Here is a 19277-nt window from a genome sequence, read left to right as displayed (position 1 = left end):
ATAATTGATGAGAATTTCCTTGAAGGAAGGAGGAAAGCTTAGAGTGAAAACCATTGTCTAATGTAGATGTATACAGTAATGTCTTTGTGTATTTTATCTATTTCTTATCTTGGGAGCATTCTGGGCCTTAGTTTTCATATCTGTAGTGTATCCTGCCTTGGTAGAAATTATTTCTTTTTCAAATTTCTTTTCTGCCTTAAAATATTTCTGATGCTTCAGTTTTGCCATCTCTGAACTTATAGGGAAACTCAGTACTTGGTACAGATAATTTCATGGTTTCATGATAAAGTTGTCTTACTAAAAGGGTTTGAAGTATAGGATCTCTGTCTTGGCTGTATAAATTCTGTCTTGTGATTATTCTGTCTGTGCTGCTAGAATATTATATATATATAAATGGTAAAGGCAGAAGCATGGTTTTGTAACTTTACTGTGTCCATATTCTAAATTTGAAAGAAGAACCCCAAATCTGAGATAATTCTTGTCTCAAGCATTTTGGGAAGTGATACTGTGTATATCATATATATGTATATATAAATGTAACGTATGTGTATATATGACTAATATGTATATATGAAATGACAATTAGAAGAGTACCTGACATAGACTAAATATTCACTAGTGTTTGTTGTTGTGATTGAAGCATGTTAGAGGAGTTGTAGCAATGTGCTTTAGGAATTTTTATGTGAGAAGTGTTTCTACTAAGGAAGTAGAAACAAATCTAGTGCTGAAAGCTGATTAATGTATCAAATTACCCTTTTCTTTTTAAAATGTGAAGACTAGGCATTTGGCTGTTTATGTCTGAAATGCCCTTTGGGACACTGTCAGTCCAGATGCTGTGGAAGCTATTCTTTCTCATGCACCAGGTGGAGAATGAGAACCTGCAGCAGCTATGCTCTGCCCTCCACCCAGCAGAGTGTAAGAGGCAGCTCCAAGGTAAGACCTTTCTTGGTTAGGCAGCTTTGTTGTTCACTGCCTTCATGCACCTCTCTGCCATGGACTTATTCCTTCTGCTTGTAGAAGGATTAAGAGAATGTTTTTCTTTGGACAGTGATTTATAAACACACTAGTCTTACTCTTAAGAATCATTTATTTGTTGGGGCTGGGAAGGTGGCTCAGTGGTAGAGCACTTGCCTTGCATGCATGAGGCCCTGGGTTCGATTCCTCAGCACCACATAAGCAAAAGAAAAAAGCCAGAAGTGGTGCTGTGGCTCAAGTGGTAGAGCGCTAGCCTTGAGCTGAAGAGCTGAGGGACAGTGCCCAGGCCCAGAGTTCAGGCTCCATGATGGGACCAAAAAAAAAGAATCATTTATTTGCATGTGTAAAATTATTCTAGTCAGACTATCATATTATCTGAAAATTTGTTAAGGTTTTGTGGCTAGTTCTACTATTATTTAATTTTTAATACATTTTAACTTTTAATTGTGTAATGAATTAATTTGCATACATTTATTATACACATGTGTGTGAGGGTTCATTCTGAAGTTTCCATACATGTATACACTGTATCTCCATCAGCTTTATTAGCCTTTACCACTCTCTCCAACCTCATTCCTTCTTCTTAAAATAATTTCACTCTTCTATTTTAATACATACAAATAAACCATGTGGACCATATTCATTCTCGTTTACCCTTTTTGTTAGTACCCTCTTACTGGTGCCCATTCCCTCTTACTGTTGTTTCTTCTTCTTCTTCTTCTTTTTTTTTTTTTTACAATATATATCTATATCTATCTATCTATCTATCTATATTTTTTCCAAGTGGAAAATATGAGTTTTTTTAGATGTATTGTTTTTATGAAGAAGTAAACATATACACTTCAAAAACTAATTTTGGTAAAGAGCTGAGTAAGTTTTAATGTATCAAAACCAAATTCCAGGGTTTTATTATTATTATTATTAATTAGTTTTGCTTGTCCTGAGGCTTGAACTCAGGGCACTGTCCTTGAGCCTCTTTGTGCTCAAGTCTAGCACTCTACCATTTGAGCCACAGTGTCACTTCCTGCTTTTTTGAGTAGTTTATTGGAGATAAAAGTCTCATGGGAACTTTTCTGCTTGGGCTGGCTTTGATCTGCAATCCTCAGATCTCAGCCTTCTGAGTAGCTAGGATTACAGGTGTTATTACAAGTGCCCAGTGGTATTTTTTTTTATGCTTTAATGTTAATAAAAAATACTCAGCCTATTTAATTAGATCTATGATTATTATAATTTAATAATTATTAAAAAAGAAATCTTATAGAATGCTTACCTAGTAAATGCATAGAAACCCTGAGTTCAATCCATAGTACCACCAAAATCAGAAAATAATAAAATACAAAAGATAACAAAAAACCCACCTGATAGAAGACATATCAATATATTAACATAAGTTAAAAACCTATAAATAGCTAGTTGTACTTTTCAAATGTTTTATTATGAGACAAATTCTCCTAGATAGATTGGCTATCTCAAATTGTGTTGGAAGGCTTGATTTTTTTTTTTTTATTGTGCTTGTAAAAGTCTAAGGTTTTTGTCCATGTTTAACAAATACCAGAATTGTTTTCTTGAAGTACTGATGAATATCTCTCCCAGATTAGTGTAGAAGCATTTTATAAAATATAAGGAAGTCCAGAAGAAAAAGAATAATAGACAAAAGTGCATTCACTAGCTGAGTGCCAGTGGCTCATGCCTGTGATCCTAGCTACTCAGGAGGCTGAGATTTGAGGATTATGGCTTGAAGCCAGCTCAGGCAGCAGTTTGTGAGATTCTTATCTCTAGTTAAACACCAAAAAATCCAAAAGTGGAGCTATGCATCCGGTGGTAGAGAACTAGCCTGAAGCACAAAAGCTCATGGACAGAGCCCAGGCCCTGAATTGGTCAAGCTTCAGGACTGGTGTGCACGCACGCACGCACGCACACACACACACACATATACACACACATACAAACACAGAGTAGATTCACATGTATAACACCAGAAAACAAAAAGCAGAGAGAAAAGTGAAGACATATCTAGAAAGGGGAAAAAAACCCCAAAAATAAATCATGGTTGTATGCAAAGCCTACTTTACAAATTAATAGTGAAGGCTAAACAGTGCTTGCTAGGCAGGTTGCTCTTTCACTTGAGCCATACCCTTAGCCCTAAAAGTTCTTGTTTTAGACAATTCTTATTTATCTCTTGTAATAGGGGCAATGTAGACCTGAAATCACAGTAAAAATCAAGGAGAATTTTACATATTTAACATCTTCACTAGCAGAATTACAGCAGAGAGTGTTAAAAAATAGCCTGTTTTTTTCACTCTGTGTGCGCGCGCGCGTGTGTGTGTGTGTGTGTGTGTGTGTGTGTGTACTGAAGTTTGAATTTAGTTCTTGCATTTGCTTGGCAAGGTGCTCTTATCACTGAGCCAAACCTCCAGCCCTTTTTTGCACTGGTTGTTTTTGAGATGGGATTTCGTTTCCTTCTCAGGTTTGTTACTGGACCATTATCTTCCTGTTTTAAACTTCCCCACTATAACTGGGGTGACAAGCATGTGCCATTACATACAGCTTTTTTGTTGAACTGGATTTTCACAGATTTTTCTGTCCAGAGTGGCCTTGAACCATGATCCTTCCATTTTAAGCTTTCCACATAGCTAGGATGTTAGATGCACACCTCTGCACCCAACTGTTGAAGAGTGGAGTTCCTTTGGGCTGGCCTTGATTCTTCTAATCTCACAGCTCCATGTAGCATAGGTTATGGGGCATCCAACTCATTTTTTTTTTTTTAATATGGGTCACCTAGGCTCATATTATTCTTCCTTCTCAGCTTCTATAGGTGTTTACCACCGTACTCAGCAAAAATCAGCCTGTTCTTATTTGGTTTCTTTTGTTTGTTTGTTTCTAGTAGGATCAGTATTCTGACCACTAGTAGTCATAAAGTTTGATGCAAGTAGAAATGTGCTTAGAAAGTTACTTTTCTTTCCTATTTGTTCTTTTTCAAAGAACTATTTAAAATATATAGCCTTTCCCTTGATGTGTACTTTATAATACTTTAAGTTAGAATGATAATTCCAATGTTCATTTTGCTGAGAATGCCCTGTGTAATAATTTCCATTATAAAGCCAATTTGGGAATGGGAAATGAAAATTGGATTGGTACTTGCCCCATGAAGTTATTTGAAAGTTTAGGAAATTTGCTGGACTTCTTTTGATTTCTCAAATGTATAAACATGTGAAAAGAATTGTTGGCTTGTTGCTTTCTTACTGTGAAAAGGTCCATTAGGGGACTACATTGTTTTAATTGGTCCTCCCTCCCCTTCTGTTTGTAAATTTTTCCTTTTTCAATGTCTTGAATTGCAAAGTTGTTTGCCCAAACTGTTGCCTGGTGGCAAAATGTAATAATGCTCATACAGCATCCTCTGAGAGAACTAAGAAATATTAACTATATACTGTCTATAATATTCATCATTACCTCACACATGAGTATAACAAATTTCTTATCTCTAATTTTATTTGTTGGCCAATCTTATTTGAAATTCCTTATTTGTGTTTGGTGGTTTGCTCATATTGGTGTTGTATTAGTAGTGTCTGCATTTCTACAGATGACAGTCAAAAAATTGGAATCAATTACAATCAAGTAAATTTGTGAAATCACTAGTCCTGCCTTGAAGGTAACACCTAATGACAGTAATAGTGCATGTAAAGTACTACTATGACAAAGTTCTTCACCATTGACTTGTTGTTAGTCTTAACCTTTTAAGACATATAAGGCTTATGAATATTAACCTACTCCCCTAAGGTTAAATTCTATTTAGATTTGATTGGAATTTTAGGACCCACCTGGTCCAGCTTACTGAAATCCTTAGGAATCCATTTTGAACCTAAGAAAGACCTTTTATTTCTCAATATTTTACAAGTATTTTAAAATTTTATATCCTCTTTTCTTTTTGTAAGAGTAATCAAAGTATATACATTTATTCTTTCTCTACTTCAATTTTCATGGTATGAATTTGCAGACCCAGAGCATTTTGAAAAGTTTGAGAAATGTCTTTCTTCAATGAATAGCTCAGAAGAGATTTGCCTTCTGACTACCTTTGCTCAGATGGCTCAGGCCAGAAGAAACAACGTGGATGAAGACTTCATAAAAATTATTGTTCTGGAGATATATGAGGTGAGTATAAGAAGTTTTAAAAAGGTTTTCTTTTAAGCTGTCCTTCCTTGATTCTTGTGGAATTGCTTTTAAAAATATCATGCCTCACACTGGTGGCTCATGCCTATCATCCTAGCTACTCAGGAGGCTGAGATCTGAGTATCAAGGCTCAAAGCTAGCCTGGGAAGGAACGTCCGTGACACTCTTATCTCCAGTTACCACCAGAAACCAGAAGTGGTGCTGTGGCTTAAGTGTTAGAGCACTGGCTTGATTTGAAGAGCTGAGGGACAGTGCCCAGGCCCAGAATTCAAGCCCATGATTGACCAAAAAAAAATCTATCTATCTATCTATCTATCTTTCACTCAGTACAGGACTGAGTGTGGTGGAACATGCCTCTAAATTCTAACTACTAAGGAGGTGGAGGAGATAGGGTTGAGATATAACACAGACCAAGGAAAAGCAGGAGATCCTATATGAAAAGCAAACTGAAAGTAAAAGGACCTGGGGAATGGTTAAATGGGAGAGTATTTATCTAGCAAGCAAGAAGTACTGACTTTATAATCCCCAGTACTGCCCCCTCAAAAAATTAATTTTGACCTTATATATATGTAGTTGAAGCAATATTTTCCTCTGATTACTCTTATGTAAAAGTTTTGACACTGAAAAGACTGTTTATTGCTAATGAAAACTTTGGGATATACTTTTTCTTTTTGAAGTAGGATCCTGCTGTTGCTCAGCCTGGTCTTGAACTGCACTCCAGCAACCACCTACCTTAGCATCTTAAGTAGCTGGGACTAAATCTATGTGCCACTGAGCTTTACTAGAATATACTTATTTTTGTAGTAGTGGGATTTGAGCTCAGGGTTTTGCACTTACTAAGCAGGCTTTCTACCAGTTGAGTCATGCACCAGCCCTGGTTTGCTTTAGTTATATTTTAGACAGGGCCTCACCTTTTTGCGTGGGGCTGGAATTGGAAATTGATCCTCCTTCAAGTGTGTACTCTCTTGCCCATCTTCTTGATGTAAATGGAGTCTTATTAACTCTTGGCCTGGAACTACAACCCTCATGATCTTTGCCTTTCTAGTAGCTGGGATTACAGTCATGAGCCATGGTGCCCTGTGAAGACACACTTTTTCTTTTTTTCAGTCATGGGTCTTGAAATCTGGGCTTGGGTGCTGTCCCTGAGTTCTTTCACTCTAGATGAAAGTGCTCTACCACTTTGAGCCATAGTGCCACTTCTGGCTTTCTGTTGGTTAATGGGAGATAAGAATCTCATGGACTTTCCAGCCCTGATTGGCTTTGAACCACGCTCCTCATATCTCAGCCTCCTAAGTAGCTAGGATTAGACATGCTTTTTGAATCTAGCACTTAAATTCAAGAGTTGCCATTTTCCAGTATTCTCTCTGCTCCTCCCTTATAGTTTAGGGTAGTTTGCTGTCTGAAGTTCAGACATCTTTTTGAACATAAACTGAGGCAGCTTATGAGATACGTTTCTTGCTTTTCTTGATAGAACTATGGACATATATTTTGATTGATAATTGATATCATCATCTCTGCTCCCCTACTCTTCACTTAGGTATCTTATGTTACCCTGTCTACCAGAGAGACTTTCTCAAAGGTTGGTCGAGAGCTTTTGGGAGCCATCACAGCTGTTCACCCTGACATAATTTCTGTACTGTTGGATAGAGTTCAAGAGACCATTGATCAGGTTGGAATGGTAAGAACATCAACCATTTGTTACCTTTGATACTTTTTTACATGAAGTAATGGAGCAGTGGCAAAAATAGGAAGAACAACTGTGGAGGAAAACTGTGCCATTTAAGAGCACAACAGGATGAAAAGAATTAACATTTACTAAGTGCCTGACCCTCAGCCACATATCATGCTAATTTGGGATTAGATGCCGGTTATAAAGATCTTTGACTGCTATTATCGTATCTCAGAATTGGCTTTCCTACCTCCTTCAATAACCAGCCCATGCAGAAAAGTCCCTATGAGACTCTTATCTCAAATTAGCCACTCAAAAACTAAAACTGGAGTTGTGGTTCAAAGTGGTAGAGCACTAGCCTTGAGCAAAAGAGCTCAGGGATAACACCCAGGGCCTGAGTTCAAGCCCTATGACTGCCAAAAAAAAAAAAAAAATACTGGCCTTTACAAGAGGAATGCTATGTGTGCTTTTGGTGATACATCAGTTTTAATAACTATTTGATTTTTTTTATCCATGAGTTCCATTTCACTTGCTTAAAAATTTTGGAGAAAATTTTTTGCCAACAGTTTACTCATGTACTGTCGTAATACAGACTTGTGCAAGTCAGTCCTGAATTTTAATTATTACTGTTTTCCTTTAAATAAGGTTTCTTTATACTTGTTTAAAGAATTGCCTTTGTATCTTTGGCGACCTTCTGCCTCTGAGATAGCTGTAATTCGAGACTGGTTATTGAATTACAACCTCACAGCTGTGAAGAATAAACTGGCCTGTGTTATTTTAGAAGGACTGAATTGGGGATTTGCTGAACAGGTATGTCATAAAATCATTCCCAAGCAACTGGTGATTCTACATGCATCAATTTCTTTTTTTGTATATTTTTTTATTGTAATAATACTGTACAGAGGGGTTATAGTTACATGAGTAAGGTAATGAGTACATTTCCTATAGAGCGTTGTTATTTCTTCCTTTGAGTTTCCCTTCCCTCCCTACCTCCCTAAATCCTCCCCTCCCACGAAGTTGTAAAGTTTTTCATAGTGTCTTGTACATCTCATTGTTACAGTGGGTCAACCTATATCCTTATTTCAGCATTTTGTTATTTCCCTTCCCCTCCCCAAATTAGAAAAATATATATACAAGATTCAGGGCACCAGAATCAAATACAGTGAAAACAGAGGTTATACCATGGGGGAAAAAACATATAAAAGAAACAAAAAAAATCACATGGTACATTATAAATACATTAAAAACAACAGTAAGAAAGATAAAACCACTTGTGTCTCTGTCTTGGGGTTCATTTTGCTTAGCATCATCTTATATGGTCATATGTACATAGCTTTTGACCTTTTCTGCTTGTCCTAGACATATACTAGTTACTATATACATCAGTTTCAAGGAAGCATTTTCTTAAAACATTAGTTAGTAACTAATTGCTTAATATAAATTACGTTTACAAGGTGTGCAGGTTTTTTTTTTTTTTAGCTGTCTGAGTTTATGATTTTTTTTCTTCTGTTTTGCAGAAAACTCATCCTCCAAATTGGGGTGGGGAGCCTCTTTTCTGCCAAGGGCCACTTAGATATTTCTAACATTCTTGGATCATACAAATTATTGGTACAGGAAGACAGCTGAGGGTGTTGAGGAGAAGCATATAAGAAGTATATTTTGTTCCACATTAAAAAGTCTTTATTTTTTGATCACTTATATCTATTGTTTTATCTGTGGCTAATTGTTGCAGTTCCTCCTGATTGTCCTTCCTGACCCTTTTTCTCCTGCAGTTTGTCTTCCATGTCCTTGCCAGAGTTGTTAGTCATTAATTATGAGCTTGCTTGAGTTCTGAGTCAGTGTACCTGGGTTCTAACCTCAGTTCTACCTCCTGACTATGACTCTGAGCAAGCTTCCTGAAAACTCTCTGGGCTTCATTTGCTCATCTGTAAACACTGATAATATAAGGCTTGCCACATAAGGTTGTTGTAAGGCTACAACAAGTTAGGAAGTATACATTTTTAAGACAGTTGTGGTTCTTGATGCATGTTAATTACTCAGTGTTGTAGTGATTATATTATTAAGGATTTAGTGTATATTGAATATCTCTAAAGATGTTACTTTATGTCATATTTTTTTTTCTGGTAATAGTATTTGTCCCAACTATGTCTTTGTCATAGGCTTTGTTAGTTAGCATCTTGATCCAAAAATTAACACATGTAAGGGAAAAGGAGGGAAAACTCAGCCATCTACAAGTCTGGCTTTTGTTCTGAGCACTTCAAATCTTTGTATTTTTTGGTGTGGTTTGTAGTAAAGTGATGCTGTTGTTCAGATGAGGAGACTAAGCCAGATAGCTTTCCTTTTAGGGTGCTTGTGACCACTGGATTGCCTGTGGATCCCTCTAGGTTTTCCTTCACTGAAGATCTGTGGGCAAAAGCCACGGGTGCTATTCTTCACCTTCACTTTCTTCAACTTGTGCATGGAACCCTTCTACTCCAGAGTACTATACTCATATACACCTGTGGCAATCTCCTTACTTTTGGTTTTTGCTGGTCCCTGTGCTTGAACTTTGGGCCTGAACTGCCCCTGAGTTTCTTTTGCTCAAGGCTAGTTCTCTACCACTTGAACCACAGTGCCACTTCTGGTTTTTCTGAACAGTTTATTGGAGATAAGAGTCTCTCAGACTTCTGCCTTGGTGCCTTCAAACCATAATGTCAGCTTCCTGAATAGCTAGGATTAACAGTGTAATCCACTGGCACTGGCTTCCTTACTTCTTCATTATACTTGGGAATGTCTTCTTCAATGAAAGGGTTAGGGAATGAATTTTTCAAAAGCTGCATATGAAGACTAGATGGGAAACCCCATAGGCAACTTCATATTCCTAAAGCTACCTGTGTTGTTTAGCATCTTATTTATATTTCCACTGTGGATAGAATAAGAAAAGGGACTGTACATGAAATTTATAAGGAGATCTTCCCCTATTTTCAGTTATAAGCATTTTCCTGACTTTTGACAAAGTCCTTGACTTGTAACAAAAGTCTTTGTAGATTCTGAGTGGGGTAGGTGGTATTACATTCAGACACCTTTTAGGCTGAGATGAGGGATGAATCAGGTTTAAACCTATCTTGGAATAGTAATTGCTCTTTTGCTCTTTAGATATCAAGTGTGTGTGTGTGTGTGTGTGTGTGTGTGTGTGTGTGTGTGTGTGTGTGTGTGTGTGTGTGTGTGTGTGGTATATGTGTGTTGTGTGTGTTTCTTCTCCCCTTATTACCATTTTATAACTTAATGTTGTGGGCTGTGGTTTTTGGAACAGTTAGCTTCCATATCTAAGATCTGCTTATGCTGCATATTTTTTTATTTTAAGGAATAATAAAAGAAATTACAGTCATGATTTAATTATTTCCATTAAAGGGTACCCTACATCTGGATCAAGCAGTTCATGCTGAAGTGGCCTTAATGGTTCTTGAGGCTTATCAGAAGTACCTTGCACAGAAGCCATATGCTGGGCTTATTTCTGAAAGTATGAAGCAGGTAACACTCATATATTGAGATCTTTTCCCTGGGAAAATGAAGTTATTGTATTGATCCTAGATTTTCTAAGAACATTTCTGACAATGTAAGATATTCAAATATACATTTAAAGTTGATAAAGATTTTTCTTTAAAATGTACCCTCTCTTTGAACATGTTAGTATTAAAAAATAATTTGAGTTGAGCTACAGATATGCTAGAACATCATTTATATTGATGAAGGAGAATGACTGCTACATATTCAGGAACTTTGCAAAGTAGACTGTTGGGAGCTTAAAATTAGTCATGGTCAGAGTTTATATATTCCCAGATGCTGTAGAGACCTCTCACTCGATTGTTAAACTTACCCACATACTAGCATTGAGTGCTAACTTTTAAATCACTTCTCTTTTGTTTGTGCATATTAAGATCAAGTTCACAAAGCAAAGGTACATTGACATGGCCAGTTATAAGTGAGGAATTAATGAAGTATACCAAACATTCATTGATGGCCAGGAAGTAGTATTTTCCTCTTTGTCCAGGAAATTATTGATTAATAGCAGATGATGTTACTGATTTAATTTTTATGTGACTAATGTAGTTTAAAATGAATCATTGTTTTAGGTCTCATATTTGGCCAGTATTGTTCGATATGGAGAAACTCCTGAGACTTCATTTAACCAATGGGCATGGAATTTGATTTTGAGATTAAAACTACACAAAAATGATTATGGAATGCAACAGAATTGTTCAGCTGTCCCTTTCTCCAGCACAGTGCCTGACATGACAGAATCACCCACGTTTCATCCTCTTTTGAAGGCTGTGAAAACAGGCATGCCCATTGGCTGTTATCTCGCCTTGTCTATGACAGCTGTGGGCCACAGGTACAGTGCTTAGGCTGAAGCTTCAGAGTGGATAAGTCTTGGAGAAAGGAGTTCTAAAATCTCCTCTTTCATATACAAGGCCATGGCTTCCATTAAACCTCCTGAGGGTGTAATTTTGGGGCAAATAAGACTTCTTGATTAGTAGTTCATCAAGGGGAAAGTGCTGCTCAAATTCACTCTTGTGCATTTATTGAAACAAATGTATATTTTCAGTAAATCCATATAACTTCCTTTTAAAAGATAGAGACTTTGTCTTACTCATCTTTCAGTCTCCAGATCTTAGACTTAGTAGATATTCAACAGATACTGGTAGACTGAATGAATATGGGAAGGTGCATTCATTATAGGGTAGGGAGAGTGTGAAGGTAACATTGAGGAAAATAATGTGACTCCTAACTGAAGCCCAAGATTCCCTTTAGAGAATGGAGGTTGATTAGGTTGTTGGTAGTGTCTCAGGGACAAATTTGAAAGCTAGGTAAGTAAGAGAGGGTAGATGAGTAGATGTAATTAGAAAAGGAGAGATGAGTAGTTAGGCCCTTTGGAGGACACGTATTACATTGTTCTTAGGTGTAGTCACCAAGTTTCTTGAATTTTGAGTTCCTCCTCTAAAATGGAAATAATAATAATATTGAATTTTATGAGACTTAAGTGAATTAAAATACCTATACTTACAATAGTGTCTGGCACAAGAATTTTTTGAGAATAGTTTTCTGAACTTGTTTTATGATTTCTGTAATGCTCCTATCCATTCTGAAACTAGTTTTTTACAATTCCATTGCTATGTGTTTTCTCTAATCATATGTGCTTGTTTAGTGCTGATTAATGAATCCTGGATAGAAGCAAGGGTGGGAATAAGGATTGTCCTTTATGACTGACTCTCCTGTGGTCAAATGAGATGTAAAAGTGCTAGAGTACAGAACAGTCAGATACTTACTTGTACATGAATATAACATTATGGACAGTCAGAAAAATCACCCAGGTCTTTTCTATGCTAAACTATTTTTCTTTTTTTCTACTGTTTGTGTGTGTGTGTGTGCGCGTGCACGCGCATGTGTGTGCATATGTGTGTGTACGTACATATGTGTGTGCACAGGTGTATGTGTATGTGTGTGCCAGTCCTGGGGCTTGAACTCTGGGCCTGGGTGCTGTCCCTGAACTTTTATACTCAAAATTAACGCTTATCACTTGAGCCACAGCACTTCTGGCTCTTTTCTTTTCTTTTTTTTTTTGGTTGTTAGCTGGAGATTAAAATCTCATGGACTTTCCTGCCCAGGCTGGCTTTGAACCATGATTCTCAAATCTCAGTCTTCTGGGTAGCTATGATTATAGGCATGATCCACCAATGCCCAGCTTCCTTTGATCTTTTTTTTTTTAAATGGCTATGATTATATATAGTTTAGTGTTTTTTGTTATCCATTTGTAATATTGTAAAGACCTCCTTCATGGTATAACCTTTACACTGTTACTTTTATTTCTTGAAATGATTTGTTTCCCCCTGAGAATTAAAGAATAGAACCAAAGTTCAAAAATCCATTCACTTCTGTACAATGAACATTTTGTCTAATACAGTGAACATTTTGGTATGATACCATCCCTGTGGTTTTTCCCTCTTTATAAATGTTACTAGTAGTCGTAATCAGCAGTATTTTTTGCTCCCCTCTCCCTCTTTATCTATACTAGTCATTTTTGTGTAACTGTAACTAAAATGCCTGAGAGAAAAACTTAAAAGTGAAATGATTTTTTGCTCGTGGTTTCAGAGGGCTCTGTTCATGGTATCTTGTTCCCACGCACTTGGGCAGAACATCAGGGTAGTGAAGAATGTGGTAGGGGAAGTCTTTATCTCATGGCAGACAGGAAACAGAATGAAGAAGGGACTGAGAAGCAGGTATGACCTTTAATAATAGTACACCCCCCAGTTGCCTATTTCCTTCAAGTATGTCCTACCTCCTAAAGTATCTAAAATTCCTCAAAGAGTGCCACCAGCTAGGAACCAAGCATTCAACACACAATCCTGTGGGGAACATTTCATACTCAAACTGCAACAGTGTCATTATAGTAAAATTTTTTATTTTTGATTGTTGTCTGTTGTATTGTTTTAAAACAATGGATAAAATTCTCACTGAATGAATTCCCCATATTTACTTCAATCATTTCTGCATCTCAGTTTTGCAAGTGAAAATAAATATAAAAAGTACTATCTTAGCTGGGTGCTGGTGGCTTACGCCTGTAATCCTAGCTACTCAGGAGGCTGAGATCTGAGGATTGAGGTTCAAAGCCAGCCCAGGCAGGAAAGTCTGTGAGACTCTTATCTCCAATAAACCACCAGAAAACCGGAAGTGACACTGTGGCTCAGGTGGTAGAGCACTAGCCTTGAGCCTTGAGCTGAGGGACAGCGCCCAGTCCCAGAGTTCAAGCCCTACGACCAATGCCCCCCCCCCCCCCCAACCGCCTGCCCACCCCAAAAGTACTATCTTGCCGAGTGCCAGTGCTCACGCTTGTAATCCTAGCTATTCAAGAGCCTGAGATTTGAGGATCGTGGTTCAAAGCCAGCAGGGCAGGAAACTCTGAGAGACTCTCATCGCCAATTAACTACCAGAAAACCAGAAGTGCTGCTGTGGCTCGAAGTGGTAGAGCTCTAACCTTGAGCCAGTGAAAATGCTCAAGCACAGCACCCAGGCCCTCAGTTCAAGACCCTAGATCGATCCTCCCTTCCCCCCCTCAAAAAGTACTATCTTTATATGGATTATCATCCATATTTTTTCGTATATTTGAGATTATTTCTTAAGGATAGATTTTCCAAAGTGAATCAAAGAGAAAGAATGTTTTTGTTCTTGTTTTTTTTTTTTTTTAATTCATGTTTTAAAGAAGAATTTTGCCACTTTATATTTGGGAAGTGAGCTACTTGCCTTTGCGGTGGTAACTTCTGGCAGTTCCGAGCATCTTATATAGATGTACTATTTGAGAAATAGTCTAGGGTAGTAGCAGGCACTCTTAACTAGAAATTTATAAACCAAAGGTTCATTTTGACCATAGGAAATTATGAAAATTTGGGCACAGTGCCTCTTTTTCATGATAAAATGAAAATATGGATGAACATCTGATTTTTGTATTTGTTTTGTGAGGTTACTCACAGGGTCAGGAGGCTCTCCCTTAGTTTTTCCCCAAAGGCTGGTACTCTGCCACTTGAGGTACACCTCCATTTATGGCTTTTTTTGGGTTAATTGGAGATAAGAGCTTCATGGATTTTCTGGCTTTGAACAGCAGTCCTCTGATCTCAGCCTTCTGATTAACCAGTAGTGTAGGCATTGGCCATCAGCATTTCCAGAATTCTGAGTCTAGTATTATAAGAAGATTGAGCTTTAAGAATGCATTAGAAATGGGGTGCTATTGGCTCAGCCTATAATACTAGCCGCTCATGAGGCTGAGATCTGAGTATTGTTCAAAGCCAGCTTGGGCAGGAAAGTCCATAAGACTCTTATATCTGATAAAGTACCAAAAACCTAGAATTGGAGTTCAAGTGGTAGAGTATCCCTGAGCATAAGAAGCTCAGGAATGGCACTCAGGCCTCGAATTTAAGCCCCAGAACTGGCCAAAAACAAAAAAAGCATATAGAGACCTGAGAAGTTGTAGGCTGATAGCTCATTGGAAGAATACAGTTATGAGTGACCTATTTTATGTACTCATTGTATTTTCTTTTTCCATAGCATTGAGAAGTTCTGTGCAGAAGGTATTCCACTTTTGGGAATTCTGGTCCAGTCAAGGCATTTAAGAACAGTGGTTCATGTTCTAGATAAGATTCTACCTTTGTTCTACCCTTGCCAATATTATCTTCTGAAGAATGAGCAGTAAGTATGTTCTTTTCTGTGGCAGAAGATTCTTTAGAAATAGCCCAGTGTGTATAAGTGATTTTGTTTTCTGGTTTCTGAAATAAAATAATGATAGTTTTAACAGTGGATTTTTTTAAATAAGGAAGAATCTTCTACCCTTTTTTTGCGGGGGGGAGGGTTGATCGTGGGGGTTGAACTCTGGGCTTGAGCACTGTCCTCAGCTCTTCAGCTCAAGGCTAGCATTCTACCACTTGAGCCACAGCTCCACTTCCTGTCTTCTGCTGGCTTATTGGAGATCAGAGTTTCACAGCTTTTCCTGCCTGGGCTGGCTTACTAAAGCTTATTAATATTTGACAGAGCAGTTGTTTCCATGAGACTCTGGGAATAGTGCTCTTGACATTGAGCACCAAAGGGCTTTGCCCTTGTAACCCTATCAAAGCATATTGTATTCATTGCTCATAGTGTGCAGAGTGGTATTGTGAATAGGTAGATACATAGGAAGTTGGGAAGAGTTGAACACCTGCCTGAGTCACATGAACATTGATGAAGAGGAGGCAAGGCTTATGTGGAAGAACCCTGCCTTGGGCAGGATCATCCATTGGCCCAAAGGAAACAATGCAGTTTTCTTTTGTCTTTTCATTCAATGTGTTTCAGTCTTGTTTGGTGGCAAGAGACTACTATGGGAGCCTACTAAATACAGATTTTTAGTCTCTTCCCCCAGAGATTTGACTTTACTAATAAAGGATTGGAGCCTGGGATCCATTTTCTAAACGTAAAAAATTATTAACACCTTGGCATTAAGGAAGTGTGGAAAGTGAAAATTTGGGAATAACACTGCTTTTATTAGTAGAGGAGGAAGGTATGGAGAATACAGGGGGATATAAGGGTATTTTCCTCTAGTACTCTAATTTGCTTGTTTTTGCATGTGTTTGTAGTTGATTTGTTCATTCCACTTCTGGCAGGTAAGATTCTTTTAAACCCCCTGAGGATTTATAAGAACCCCTAAATAACCTAAATAGCACCTTCATCTGAAAATGGGACCAATTAAACATTTATGTTTTCTCTTAAGTAATTGTGAGGAATTACTGGCAGTTATGCCTGCTCCTGATTGAAAGGTAAGGTGTGAGATCATGTGTCATTGGCAGGTTTTTGTCGCACCTCCTTCTCTTCCTACACTTGGACAGTGGAGTACCTCAAGGTGTCACTCAGCAGGTCACCCACAAGGTGGCACAACACCTGACAGGAGCTAGCCATGGGGACAACTTGAAGCTTCTCAACAGCATGATCCAGGTCAGAGCGGTCACAAGCCCCTAAATACACTCTGGCCCATCTTCCCAAGCAAATACTTTAGATGCTAGCATGTCTATGACCTAGACATTTGCAGTAACTTGGCACTTTGTTGAGGCAAATAGAATTTTATTGGCATTGTAACAGTGGGAGGCTGGTTATTTCCTTTCACATCACCTGAGCTGTTTCTCCACAGACGCACATATCTATAAGTATTCAGCCCAATCAAGTGGGTCCTGTAGCTGTGTTGGAGTTCTGGGTTCAGGCTCTCATAAGCCAGCATCTTTGGTACCGAGAACAGCCCATTCTCTTCCTTATGGACCACTTGTGTAAAACAGCTTTCCAGCTGATGCAGGAAGACTGTGTACAGAAATTACTCTACCAGCAGCACAAGGTAACTTGCTGGAGAATTTGTTTCTATCATTGGGTAGATAGTAGCTTTCTTAAGGTTCTCCTAAATGCATAGATTTAAGAATTACTCTTGGGCCAGGATCTTTTTTGGTTTTGTATTTTTTAAAAGCTTTGCCTTATGGTAGAATCATAAGTTGCCAGCATAGATCTTAGGAAAATCAAATAAAGAATGGTTAGGCAGGGCCCTGCCCACTACATTCTCCTGTAGTACACTGTCTGGCATTATTAGTGCTGGTGAACTTCATGAAATCTATGTCTTATGGGAATCTTCCAGTGTGGTGGGACAATTACTAATGATCCAGAAAGAATCAATGGTAAAGTAATTTTTCAGTCTCTTCTCTCTGCTCCATCTCATCTCCCTAATGTAGAATGCTTTGGGTTACCACTGTGACCGGAGTCTGCTTTCTTCCTTGGTGAGCTGGATCGTGGCAGGCAACATCACCCCTTCATTTGTGGAGGGCTTGGCCACACCCACTCAGGTATGAAGCCAAGGACTGATCTTTGTGAGCATTAATATTGGTACCATTCTTATTAGTAAATTTCTGACAGCCTAAAATAACACATTTATAGCATATACTGTGTATATATTGTGTATCTACTGTGTATTTTTTCACTTAATTGTCATGACCCTCTTTTGAAGTGCTGTTGCCATTCCTGTTTCATTAAAAGAGTAGACTAAACTTGGGATAGTGGTCTGAATGCAGACAGGTTAAGAGCCAGATGGCTCTGCCATTTGTTCTATGCTTTGGGAAGTTTGTTTATATCTCTGTCCTCTGTTTCCTCAGTTGTCATATGGCAATTTGATTGCATTTATATATAACATTCAGAACATGCTTAGCACATAGTTCTCACTAGTGATTGGGTGTTGTTGTTATCATCATTATTAGCAGCATTACTTTCATTGTTATTACCACCTCTTACACTATGTGAATAATCAATCTGTTTCATCACTTAAATCAGGACTAACATCCCTCAGCCTATCAATCTTTCTCATGCCACTTAGGATCCAGCTGAAATTGATTCCTTGCTAGACTCAGCCCTGCCTATCTTCCTCTCTGTCTCTGCCTCACTGAGTCCCAGAGGCATGCATTTCCTGCCCATCTATAGAGTCTTCTCTCATGTGATACTTTACCACTGCTTCTCTCCCTCCACTTCCCCTTTCTCTTCTTGTGATGCAGGGGATTGAAATAGGACTCTCCTATGTGTTAGGAAAGTGCTCTAGCACTAAGCTAAAACAACTCAAGAAATTTATTTGGGGAGCTGGGAAGTTGGCTCAGTGGTAGAGCACTTGCCTTGCATGCATGAGGCCCTGGGTTTGATTTCTCAGCACAACATAAGCAAAAAGAAAAAAGCTGGAAGTGGCTCTGTGGCTCAAGTGGCAGAGCACTAGCCTTGAGCTGAAGAGCTGAGGGACAGCGCCCAGGCTCAGAGTTCAGGCCCCACGACAGCCCCCCCCCCCAAAAAAAAAAAAAAAAAAGAATTTTATTTGGGAACTATTAGGATATATTTAATTAGTTGGTGTGAGTGGTTTATTTTCTGCCCTTTTCCTGGTGTCTTCATAGGTCTGGTTTGCCTGGATGGTGCTGAACATGGAATCTATCTTTGAAGAAGACTCCCAGCTTCGAAGAGTTGTTGAAGGGGAATTAGTTATAAACTCCACTTTTACCCCTGACCAGGCTCTGAAGGTGAAGTGGTAGTTCTCTATTTGAGTAGTAGGAGGTGGCTTTTACTTTAATGTGGATATAGTCTGTGAGCTTCTGTGTTTTCTCTTGTGACTGTGGAATGCACAGCCACCAAACCCACATTTAAAATCCTTGTAAAATTAAAGTATGTACTTTGTTTCCCAAGTCTCATTTAACAGTTTGAGTCATCAACCAATAATTGAAGAGTGTGTTCATTGCCAAATGAAGGGGATTGATGTTGTTTTGAAGTAGTTGCCTTTGTGTCTTATGTACATCTGAATTCCTCTGAGAATTTGTTACCAGTCAGGTTCCTGACTCCATTCTGAGTCTCAGTTTGGATTATGAGCAGGAATTCCTTTCCTTTCCTTTCCTTTTTCCTTTCCCCTTTCCTTTTCTTTCCTTTCCTTCCCTTCCCTTTCTCTTTCCCCTTTCCCCTTCCCCCTTCCCTTTCCCCTTTCCTTTCCTTTCCTTTCCTTTCCCCTCCTTTCCCCTCCTTTCCCCTCCTTTCCCCTCCTTTCCCCTCCTTTCCCCTCCTTTCCCCTCCTTTCCTTTCCCCTCCTCTCATCTCCCCTTCCCTCCCCTCTTCTCCCCTCCCCTCTCCTTTTCCCTCTCCAGGCATGAACCACCAGTGTCTGGCTTAGGAATTTCTTTTTAGAACTTCCAAGATGATTCTTAGGATAACTAACATATGAATAGGAAGAGTTTTAATTTTAGGGCTATATTATAGACTTTTCTTTTGGGTTTCAGAGTTTCAAGGAATTATTATTTAGATACTCTTTTAAAATCTAAATGTTCGAAAGATTGATAAAGTTGGACAATCAGATTTGATTTAAGTATTTGTATTATTCTGCCTTTTTTTCTGTTGCGCCACAGTGCCACTTCCAGCT

The 19277-nt window shown here is 38.4% G+C and overlaps 1 protein-coding gene across 1 annotated transcript in view; it reads left to right on the top strand.

The window, feature by feature from the left end:
* Positions 1 to 19277, top strand: part of Epg5 (ectopic P-granules autophagy protein 5 homolog) — a 106478-nt gene that overhangs the window by 32958 nt on the left and 54243 nt on the right. Inside the window, exons 11-21 of the mRNA XM_042675092.1 lie at positions 776 to 933; positions 4970 to 5124; positions 6680 to 6820; positions 7457 to 7621; positions 10202 to 10321; positions 10924 to 11183; positions 14888 to 15028; positions 16156 to 16300; positions 16494 to 16691; positions 17077 to 17187; positions 18271 to 18393. Coding sequence (XP_042531026.1) covers positions 776 to 933; positions 4970 to 5124; positions 6680 to 6820; positions 7457 to 7621; positions 10202 to 10321; positions 10924 to 11183; positions 14888 to 15028; positions 16156 to 16300; positions 16494 to 16691; positions 17077 to 17187; positions 18271 to 18393 — 1717 coding nt within the window. The remainder of the gene's footprint in view (positions 1 to 775; positions 934 to 4969; positions 5125 to 6679; positions 6821 to 7456; positions 7622 to 10201; positions 10322 to 10923; positions 11184 to 14887; positions 15029 to 16155; positions 16301 to 16493; positions 16692 to 17076; positions 17188 to 18270; positions 18394 to 19277) is intronic.

This window comes from Dipodomys spectabilis, unplaced genomic scaffold (genome assembly GCF_019054845.1).
Source record: "Dipodomys spectabilis isolate Male_0828 unplaced genomic scaffold, ASM1905484v1 ptg000024l, whole genome shotgun sequence".
Lineage (NCBI taxonomy): Eukaryota > Metazoa > Chordata > Mammalia > Rodentia > Heteromyidae > Dipodomys > Dipodomys spectabilis.
Note: the sequence above shows the minus strand (reverse complement) of the source record. Positions and strands in the feature narration are given on the sequence as shown.